The 12,274-nt window shown below is 33.4% G+C and overlaps 1 protein-coding gene across 2 annotated transcripts in view; it reads right to left on the reverse strand.

Moving 5' to 3' along the window:
• Positions 1–12,274, reverse strand: part of LOC143231937 (neuronal acetylcholine receptor subunit alpha-7-like) — a 135,625-nt gene that overhangs the window by 33,813 nt on the left and 89,538 nt on the right. For both annotated transcript variants that reach the window (XM_076466816.1, XM_076466817.1), the window contains exon 2: positions 3,726–3,865. In XM_076466816.1, the coding sequence (XP_076322931.1) occupies positions 3,726–3,865 (140 nt within the window). The remainder of the gene's footprint in view (positions 1–3,725; positions 3,866–12,274) is intronic.

Raw genomic sequence — 12,274 nt, forward strand, 5'->3', positions numbered from 1 at the left:
TTGTTACAACCTGCTTTACAAATAAAGAACACTATTCCAAACTACCTTCTATTACTACTTCAACCATTGTTACAACCTGTTTTACAAAAAAGGACACTATTCCAAACTATCTTCTATTACTACTTCTACTATTGTTACAACCTGCTTTTACAAATAAAGAACACTATTCCAAACTATCTTATATTACTACTTCAACCATTGTTACAACCTGTTTTACAAAAGGGACACTACTCCAAACTATCTTCTATTACTACTTCTACTATTGTTACAACCTGTTTTTCAAATAAAGACACTATTCCAAACTATCTTCTATTACTACTTCTACTATTTTTACAACCTGCTTTACAAATAAAGAACACTATTCCAAACTGTCTTCTATTACTACTTCAACCATTGTTACAACCTGTTTTACAAAAAAGGACACTATTCCAAACTATCTTCTATTACTACTTCTACTATTGTTACAACCTGCTTTACAAATAAAGAACACTATTCCAAACTATCTTATATTACTACTTCAACCATTGTTACAACCTGTTTTACAAAAAAGGACACTACTCCAAACTATCTTCTATTACTACTTCTACTATTGTTACAACCTGTTTTTCAAATAAAGACACTATTCCAAACTGTCTTCTATTACTACTTCTACTATTTTTAGAACCTGCTTTACAAATAAAGAACACTATTCCAAACTGTCTTCTATTACTACTTCAACCATTGTTACAACCTGTTTTACAAAAAAGGACACTATTCCAAACTATCTTCTATTACTACTTCTACTATTGTTACAACCTGTTTTACAAAAAAGGACACTCTTCCAAACCGTTATTATTACTCTAACAACTTGTTTTACAAATAAAGAGCACTCTTACAAACTTTCTGCTACTACTACATCTACTACTTTCACAACAAAGTTAAACTAAAGGAAATTATTACAAACGTTCTGCTAGTATTACATCTAATACTGTTATAACAAATTTAAACTAAAGAACACTCTTATAAATGTTCTTCTACTGTTCAACAAATCTAAACTAAAGAGCACTTACAAACTTTCTGCTACTATTACATGTACTATTGTTACAATAAATTTAAACTAAAGAACACTCTTACACACTTTCTGCTACTATTACATCTACTACTGTTACAACAAATTTAAGCTAAAGAACACTCTTACACACTTTCTGCTACTATTACATTTACTACTGTTACATATTAAATAAACGCACATTTTCATGTGTCATAACTTTGACGTTTTTCTCGCAACTAGTCATATAGAAAAGCTGAAGATTCTGTGAATGTGTGGTTCAAGAACCTCTGATCTTAAGGTTTTATTTAGCACAAGTAAATAACAACGTCTCTTATCATTTGGCTGGATACTAGGCCAAAGCTTTTCTGAAGGATGGAATGGTTTTCACGAAATGAAATAGAATTATACCGTGGAATCACATTTAAACTAACCTATGGATGTAAGCTACTTAATAGTAACATTCGAATTGGGAATTGTAAAGTGAATCTATAACAACTTTAGATTCTATACTACAATGTGCAACATGGCATAGTGGTAAGTTTGGAGAGAAATAGCACTAAAGTTTCACGTTTGATCTCTGTAATTGGCGCAGCACAAATAGTCCATTATCGAATCTTGTAGTAAACAAAAGACGGGCAGACAAGCTACGCTTGGGATAAGAAGTGTTCACTATAAATTAATGGAATAAATTATACGCAAAATTACGTTTTAGAGGAAAAACAAAATGTAAGGTTAAATAGATACCTGGAAAATGCTAGTCATAATCTTACGCTACACTCAAATAGCACAAATAAAATCATACAATCACAAAATCAGCACGAAAATATAATTAACAGGCAAAAAAACATGAAAGCGTAAACTACATAAAGAAACAAAATTGTGTTAATGTGTGAACCACACATAAACTAACGTATAAATGCAAACTAACGAGATAATATTAATTGAAATAAAGCTAATCGATAAACTCAATTAGTGTGTAAAACTATACGCTTACTAACGATCGATTTGATTGTTTGTTTTGTTTTTAAATTTCGCGCAAAGCTACTCGAGGGCTATCTGCGCTAAGACGTTCCTAATTTAGCAATGTAAGACTCGAAGGAAGGCAGCTAGTCATCACCACCCACCTTCAGCTCTTGAGCTACTCTTTTACCAACGAATAGTGATTGATCGTGACATTATAACGCCCTCACGGCTGAAAGTGCGATCATGTTTGGTGCGACCTGGATTCGAACCCGCAACCCTCGGATTAGGAGTCGAACGCCTTAACACGCTTACTAACGATCGAATGTTTATATCACATCAAATAATGTAAATAAACTACAAGTTCACATGAAAATTTTAAGCTCCATCTTCATGAATATTATTATGCGAATGTTAGCTACACGAAAACAAACCAGAAATATAACAATAAGTTTTACATATACTGAACTCATGAGCATGAATAACGTGAAAATTAAACTAAAAATACTGGTTACACAAAAAGTAATTCGAGAGTAGTATAAGGGTATAAAACCACATGGAAATTATTAACCCAATAATAATAATAATTACGTAAATAATGTAAGTGGAAACTAACTGTAAGTTATTTTCAGTAAGTGATTTTTCTTTTTTAATATCCTGTTTGGGCTAAATTCATTTTTATCACAAAGATTGAAAATGCATTTCTTTAATAAGGGAAGCTAAACAAATCTTCACATAAACATCGAAATAAATTAATATGGAAAAGTATCTAAATTACGTTTCAAATTGAGACATAAAAATGATTATTTAATAACTTTAGCGATGACTGAACTGACCATTCTACCTTAAAATATCTTAACGAGATTCCACTGCATATTAAAATGCATAACGTAAATTCTTAACTCATTATCCAAAAACGTAATTCTACGTTTTCGATAAAATCAAGAAATGCGATCAAAATTTTATTGAAAATCGTAAACGACTGTTACAATTATAAATAAAATATTATTCGATCTCGTCAATGGCGTATTACGTTTCTTTTACTGTGGAGAGAAAAAAAAAATGACATTTTTCTTACCGAACGAACTGCGACTCGACGTTAAAACAAATTTATGGTTGAGTTCAGAACCAATATTAGTTTCAACTTTCGCACGTGGTCTAGTTGTAATAGCAGCCTTTCAGATGGGCAGCGAAAAACATATTTATAGAACGAATGAGATAAACGTATAAAGAAAAGACTAGAGCTGTATCACGATGTGAAACCAGCTGATAACTGTGAACAGTATGAGGAAAATATCTGATAAAACTAGTGAAGTCTGAGAAAAAATCTGTTGTATTATCAGGATAGTACGCTGTCTTTTTTCTGATATAAGATGAAAGTAACGTTTGAAAGATTATTTTATAGAACCAACCAAATGATAGCCTGAAAGAACGTGTAATAAACAGATTTACTCAGAGATGTAGAGAGAATGGACGAAACATATATATTTCATACCTTTCTTTGAATACTTTCATGTTTAAAACGCAATGATTGTTCAAGTTAAAAACAAACATGAATTTTTTCCTCCAGGGATCGCCATAGTTACATAAATGTTTGGAGTCATCACACACTTTTATTTATAAAATAACTTTTAATCACAAACGACAGAGGATAAAAAAATTGGTTTTTATGTAAAGAACCTACAATAAGCTAAACATATCTATCATTATATTGCGCAGAACTAAGCCGTCTTACCACATCAATCAACTGCTGTAAGGTTACGCCAAAACTGAGCAACAGCGGATCGGACTCATTGGCTACTGGCCTTTCCATAACATTGTAGTCTCGAAGTAGATCGTTCAGAAGTCTTCGTTCATGAGGGCCTTGTGCCGAGCCTAAAATAATATCAAATAGATCATGTAAAAATTTAATTATTATAACTCTTAGTTTCTTGTTTCTTAGTCATTCTAATTCGTTTCTAACAGTTACCATGTGAGATGTCTATCTATAAGGAATGTCTTTTATTTAATATACCTCGAAAATATACAGGAAGGAGTATTCTTTATCATAATTCGGAGAATACATAGTGAAAATATAGTTTGTCTTTTTTTACAGCCAATATGAAAGCACAAAAATGTATACGTGCCGAATTTTTTCGTTGAGTTAAAGTCTAATATTTCTATTTCTATAAAGCAACTTCATAAACTTTGATTAATGGCTTACTTACAATGCTGAACGAATCAGTAATATTTCAACAAAAGTGTGGCTGGACGTTCAATGTAATTTACATTAAGAGCGCTAATATGAAGCTTATAATTAGATTTTATATCTTGCATGCTCCTCATCAGGCCTAATCGACTACGCGTAATAAGATTAAAAGCAGCTGAAATCAATTTCAATTTACGTAAGTTTTGTTTTGAACCCAACTGTGAAGTCCTGCTGCCAGATGGCTTTTAAGATTGACATCGTTCTTAACTAATTCGAAATTGTTTCAGTACTTTAGTTATTGAGAAAAATATTGTTTGTTTGTTTGTTTTTGAATTCCGCGCTAGGATAATTTAGCAGTGTAAGACTAGAGGGAGGGCAGCTAGTCATCACCGCCAACCTTCAACTCTTGGACTACTCTTTTACCAACGAATAGTGGGATTGACCGTAACATTATAACGTCCCCACGACTGAAAGGATGAGCATGTTTGGTGTGACTTAGATTCGAATTCGCGACCCTCAGATTACGAGCCGAGTGCCTTAACCACCCGGCCACGTCTGGCCCAGAGAAAAGTAAAATTGTATTATGTAACATAAAGGTCACTAGAATAGAACTGTACTGGTGAAGTTCGAGTGTATACTAGGTTGCTAGCATTATGTAAATAACGGCGTCAAATGTATAAATACCCATGTTGGTACTTTATCTATATGCCGTTTTAAACAACGCTACAGATACATGTTAACTAAGACACTAAAAAGTAAAAAAAAATACAGTGAAATGTACATATGAATAAAAATACATTGAGTACAAATGTGCGCGAGCGTGTGAAATGAGTTTTGGTTACATATGAATAAATATGAATTATGAAATTCGTTGTATTATTTTGTATGCGAGAACACTGATTTGTGTTCTATTACATTGCTATGTGTGTCTCCAGTTGTATGAAATATGCAGATATATAAAATCATCTCCTTCCCAAGGGAAGAAATGGCGCTACCATGTTTGGATTTACCGAGAATTAGACAATGGCTACTCTTTAGGGACTTGAGAAACTCTTATATTCTAGAAAAAGTAAAAAAAAAACTACGTTACATTACACGGCTTTAACCAGCAGAATATATATATTTGCAAGGCATTCCAGTTCAATAAAACGTTTATATCTAAGACAAGAGCTACATGTAATAATTATGAAAAAAAAGATATGTAAGACAATTCAATAATATATACTGATCTATATTTTCATTATATAGATTTTAATGTATGCACGTTTCGTGAGTTAATATTTTTTTTCATTTCCAGTGTAAGGCGTCTAAAGTCTTATTTATCCAGCATACTGCTTCTTGACAATTAGACATAACATTATGTATCACGTAAATCAAGATTTGTTAGCCCTTGAGTTACGTGGAGGCAGAAGAATTTCATTAGACACATAAAATAGAGACAGAAAAATAACAATAACAAACCATGTCGGCGTTATACAACACGCATAAAAATACCTAGACGCGTTAACATTGTTAACGAAACGATTTAGCCTCACTAACATGAATATAGAAAACTGTCGTGAAATCGTTTTTCACTCGAAGCGTCGTTAGTCTGTGCAATTTGTGATCAAAGTACTTGTGTTTATCCATGAATAACAAACATAACTTTTGCATCTATCAAGTCGTTTATGATGTCTTCCTGAATATTTGGGATTGGATATTTGTTCCGGTGATTAGAAACAAAATAAACATTTTACGTTTAATTAAGGGAACTACGAACTATTGATTGCACTTCTAGTATACTTGATCCTTAAGGTGCAATGTTCATGTCACGCTTTGTTTAAACTCCCTTTCTTTATTATTTTCCTTTATGAAACAAGAACATTAAATACTTTAAGTACTGAGTGGCACACACATTATTAGGTTTACTAGCTAAAGCAAAGGAATGCAAATGTTCGAAAATTGGATCTACCTTCAGAAACTTCCCTCTCTGTAGAGTTAATCACACGCAAGAAACACTGTGTTGGATCTCCGTATACAAACCGTCTTCTTTTATATGTTTTGAAATTAAATTCACAACTTAAGTAGAAAATAATTGATGTAAATAAGTAGGCTTAGTGTGTGTGTGTGTGTGTGTGTATTACTCTCAAACCAAGATATTAACTTATGTCAAACTAAATGGAGTTGGTAAAGCTGTGGAGATACGTTTATAACGTTTAACTAATATCTTTAAACGATAATTCTGAGGAACTATCTTGGTGTTGCAAGGAAAACGTACATTTTCCGGAGTGACTGTTTCATAACTGATATCTGTGTTTCTGTCGTAGTCAAGAAAGTCGTTTTAAAGAATGTAAACGTTTTTTTTCTTCGTTTTCAATTGAAGTTACGAGAACGCTAAGAATATTCTAGTTCTTTCTATCGAAAATATCAGTTGTATTCATCCACATACAGTAAAACGTATTGATTACGAAAGGATTACGTTATTGGACTGTCAGATTTATGAAAGTAGAACACGTTAAAATAGTGTGACTGACAGATGACATAATTTAACAACACGTCAGGTAGCGTGAAATTTCTAGAAAACACTTTCTGAAATTGTATTTGCTTTTTCTCTTTCAAAACAGAAGCGTTCCAAGTGATAAAACAGCACAACTGAAGATTTTGAAGATTAGTTTGTAAGTTACGTGACATTTACTAAACTTATAAAAGTAAACGGTCTCAAACCGGAGAAGATATTATACTTTATTACGTGTTACTCTCCCGCAGGGAAAACCTATCATGTTTTTGACGTCTGTATTCTCTTCTTAAAGCTGGTTTTATAATGTGACAACATGGAGACACAGCTGACTGGTCTTACAAGAAGTTTATAACCCATCAGAAACTCTAGCGAAAATGGGCACCTTCAGCTCAGAAATAATATAGTTAGGGGAAAGAAGGGCTGGAGTTTAGAAGCGACCGCACAGCAACAAACATTCACTACGAGTAAAGCCAGGTTGTTTCCTGCCGCATAAACACCGAACACTGTTCCCTATTGGAGGAAAGACGAAAACGAAAAAACAAAAAATATCAGAAAGTGTTCTCCCTTGACCATACTTTTAATACTTTTATAAAGATGTTGGAAAGTAATGGCCCATTATTCTGCCAATATATATATATAAATATATATAGGATTCTAAAAATAGCAAGCTTGTGTTTGATGGGAATTCCAGAAATATTATTTAGTATTTATTTCGACAAACAAAATTACCACGGGATCCTAATGCACGTGGCACGTGTCCATATAAATCGTTATTCTTTACCACATTTTTACTTTTAACTGTTAAATAAAATATTATAGGTAACATTTTCTTGTACTTGATTCTTTGTAACATGCAGGTCCAGACAACGATCTGGGATCAAAATATAGCCTATAGTTTTGCGAATTTCTAAAATGTGCACATAATTATAATAGCCTATAATATGTTAAAAATAACGTTTGGGGCTAGGCCTTGTCATATAAAACAAAAACAAAAACTGACTTTTATAATAAATGATACATAACCGAAAGGAAGGTCAAACCCAGCATACTTCTACAAGAAGAATATTTCATTTTTGGCGGCCCGGCATGGCCAAGCGTGTTAAGGTATTCGACTCGTAATCCGAGAGTTCCAATCCCGGTTGCGCCAAATATGCTCGCCCTTTATAATGTTACGGTCAATCCCACTATTCTTTGGTAAAAGAGTAGTCCAAGAGTTGACCGTAGGTGGTGATGACTAGCTGCCTTCCCTCTAGTCTTACACTGCTAAATTAGGGACGGCTAGCACAGATAGCCCTCGAGTAGCTTTGCGCGAAATTCAAAACAAACAAACATTTCTGACAAAAATTAACGTTCCTAACGTATCCAAGTTCGAATTAGCTTTGCGGAAAATACAGTATTATTTCTGTATGTGGCTAGTCGATTCCGGATACGACAGAGAGAAAGCTCAGGGGGACCGTTTAATTTTAGGTATCCCAGAAAATCTGTTTTTTTTTTTTTCTTCTGTATGGCAGACATATTTATATAGTTACAGTTGAATGTGGACAAGTCTTTGGTGCCATACTGCATGTTTTGTTTTATAGAAAACATGATAAAGTAGAACTGATTAAACCACCTACACTACTTCATATGTATTAAAATTTCGGTTTTTTCACACGCAGTACAGACTACAATTGTCATGCATCTAATTTTACATGTATGTTTTTTATTCATTTGTTTGTAGTTAAGTAGAAAAGCAACACAAAGGGCTATATGTATTCTGCCCACCATAGGTATCAAAACCCGCTTTCGAGAGTTGTAAATCCGCAGATATCCCGCTCTGCCACTGGTTAAACAATCATTATAAAACTACCTAACGGGCTTGTTGGTTAAACCATCCTTCTTCAAGACCACAATCCTCACAAGATGGTTTTCTGTGTGTCTGTACTGTTCCTGAGCATGGTACGATTTTACGTTTATAAAGTTGTAGGCTTGCAATATGTTGCTCATTCCTATTCTCCTTACTCCTATTATTTTGACGCATGTGCGTCAGGCAAACGAGAATAAGCTGCAGTACTCTAAAAGAAAAACAAATGTCTACAACATTCACAATAAAGCTCATATGATCTCCCCCCCTCTTTCTTTGAAGAAATGATTAGATTAATTCATTTTTCTTTCACTTCTGAAAGAACAGGTTTTGAATTCTTACGGATGTAAAATTTGGCAGTTTTTTCAAATAAAATAACGCCAGGAATCTGAAGTGAAACTAACATAAACCTTAAAGTAGATTGAATAATATGTATTTCTAGATTTAGGAAAAAATAACAAGTAAACAAAAATTCCCCAAACATATGTAATCAGAAATAGTATTTACTGAAGTGATTACAACATACGTGGCTTAAAATAACATAAAGAGATTGTAAGAAAGTATTAAGGCAGTGTGAAAAAAAACGTATAATTTAGGACTAGCAAGCTGAAGTAAGGTTCTTAATTATTCAGTAAACATTAGACTAGCAAGCTGAAGTAAGGTTCTTAATTATTCAGTAAACATTAGACTAGCAAGCTGAAGTAAGGTTCTTAATTATTCAGTACACATTAATATGTTCTCAAAAATTCCTTCTGAGTTAAACAAAAATCAATTAATGAATATTGTTAGTCACAATGGTGCCTTGATGTGTGGGACTGACTGGTGAGGATAGTTTGTCAATGAAACTAATTGCCTGCTTATTTTATAAAGAATTAATTAATATATCTTGTATTTTATCTGCATTTATTGTCGTGCAAATTCATAAAGAGAACCGAATTCTTTATTAAGGAGAATTATTATTTGCTTATACATTTTACCGGGATCCACTGTTTGCCTCGATCGTGAAAAAAAAAGCCAATGTAGTTATGAAAGTCAGTCAAAAAGAAAAGGAAAAAAAATGAAAACTCCTTGAGAAACAAACTATGACACGACACTATCACCAAGAGTTTACGTTTAATACCCATATTACTATAGTGCACGACCTAGATTCAACAATATAAGTTTTCATTTGCCTTTACCGGAGTAAGTGATAGGTAATATAAAATAACTCGTTCTTATTAGAGGGTTTATAGCGCTTTGCCGCCCTAATATATCCAATGTTAATCAAATACCGATGTTGCTACATGTAGTTAGAACACTGTTGACTAAGTAAATATTTTATGGTTGCGATAAAATTGACTTTGTTATTCTTGATTTTGTAACCTTTACGAAATTCACCAACTCAAGTAATAAACACGAAGTGTCTGTTAGGAAGCTAAAGGGAAATGGAATGTTTAGGGCTGATCAAACTTTCAATAGAGTGTATTAGATGAATCCTATGTAAACAAAAATTGAGAAAACCTTCAAGTATATCTGGTGCAAAGTTTAACTTTAAAGATAGAACCTTCTGTTAGTTTAACCAATTTTGTTTCTTTGCGAAATGAAATGCTGTTTGCTGTCTTTTGTGTCATTTTCAATTGAGGTTTAATACATATAGGTATGTGTTTCTAGTTACAAAATATCTGTTTATCAGAATTAAACATGTTGTACCATAAGTAAAACACGTACAATGTTTTTTTTTCAGGATGAAACCAAATTAAACAAACTACACCTTTAAAATATTCCATTTTTAACACATGTATCTTTAACCTCTTCAATAATCATTACATTGTGTAAACCATGTAGGGTAAGTTTACTTTTACCTGATCTAACCGTGACCAGTTTAATCTTGGATACTAGTGTTAGCAGAGAGTGCCTGGATTATAAGGGTTACAAAAATATTGTTGTATCGTTAAGATATTTCGAGTACTAGAAGCACAGGATAAAGATAACCTTGAGGTCTGAAGTCGTTTGCACAGTTTAAAGGTTTACAAACTAACGATGCTTGGTAAATTCAGAGTTTTAACACCGAGCAAGTTGAAGAAGTTTGTAGATTGTTGGTTCGTAGTGTTAACAGAGTTTGTTAGAACTAAGGTTGATCTGAGCAGTATTCCATATGCTTCTAGGTTCATACTGATACTATAGTTTAACTGGATTACGTCATTCCTAAAGAAGTTTAATAAAATGGCGTAGCTTCATATATTGGATTAACACAGATTATCTGGAGTAGACGATCACAAGCTAGTATTAATACTGTGTGCTTGCTTCATGCTCAGATAGAGTAGGTAAACACTTTTGTGAAATAAAGGTTAAAAGTGTTATTGCCTCGTTTTACTAGTTTCACAGTGTTAACACCATTAGTTTGAGCTATCTGAGAATATTACCTCTCTTTTTTGACTTCATACGTAGACTTTTGAACTTTCAGAGAGTGTTAACACTGATAGGTGTATAGATACTTTTAACCAGGACTTTCGAGACTGTATTTTTCAAGAGGGAACATTAACACTATTGGGTAGGTTCATATATAAACACATTTCTACGAAATACAGAGTAACAATAGTGTTGTCGGTCAACAGGACTATCAACTTATCAGGAAGTTCAACACCTAACACACACTGTAAGGTTATTAACAAAGTTTTATTGCGTCATTAGATAGCTGAAGCTCAGAGTTAAGACAGGTTATAATTACAAGAACATTAGTCTTGAAATTTTGACAGCACTGTCAACAGCCATGGCAACATTGAGTTGTGCAAACAATCTGGTATTGTTTGTAAGTCCTGAATTTCATCACTACAAATAATGTGGTAACACTTTCCTTGCCTGTTAAAACACTTTCTCTTTAACAGAATCGTGAGACTGAAACCTGTTTGGTTCAAATATGCACTTCAAAATACAGAGTATATTCTGACTTAATGTTTCACTTTTTAAACAAAGTGTTTGTTTGTTTTGAATTTCGAGCGAAGCTACACGAGGGCATCTACGTTATCCGTCTCTAATTTAGAAGTGTTAGAGGGAAGGCAGTTAGTCATTACCACCCACCGCCAACTCTTGGGCTACTCTTTTACTAAGGAATAGTGGGATTGACCGTCACATTGTAACTCTCCTACGGCTTAAAGGACGAGCATGTTTGATGATTAAGGCACTCGACTCGTAATCCGAGAATCGCAGGTTCGAATCCCCGTCGCACCAAATATGCTCGCCCTTTCGGCCGTGGTGGGGGAGTTATATTGTGACGGTCAATTCCACTATTCGTTGGTAAAAGAGTAACCCAAGTGTTGGCTGTGGGTGGTGACGACTAGCTATCTTCTTTCTAATCTTACACTGCTAAATTAGGGACGGCCAGTACAGACAGCTCTCGAGTAGCTTTGCGCGAAATTTAAAAAAACAAACAAACGATCTTTAGAAAGATAAGTGTTATATTATCGTTGTTATGTAAACATTTCAGCAAGAAACACAATAGATTCACTGTAGCATTTAACTCCATCGTACATAAAATAATGAGATCGGATATTTTCGGAAGCTCCATGTTTAAAGATTGAAGCATAAAAGTTATTAGAAAGAAAGGTAAATCAAAAATATTATCTTCTGGTTCATAATTACAGTTCGTATAAAGTGTTCTTTATTTCGGTAAAAATATCCACTCTTGCAAGTCTATTTTAGAAAATTAAGGAAATTCTTGGGAGAACAAAAGGGAATCCTCAATAGCTGCGGTACTTGGGATTCTTTTAGACAGGATTA

The sequence above is a fragment of the Tachypleus tridentatus genome, chromosome 11 (assembly GCF_004210375.1).
Source record: "Tachypleus tridentatus isolate NWPU-2018 chromosome 11, ASM421037v1, whole genome shotgun sequence".
NCBI lineage: Eukaryota > Metazoa > Arthropoda > Merostomata > Xiphosura > Limulidae > Tachypleus > Tachypleus tridentatus.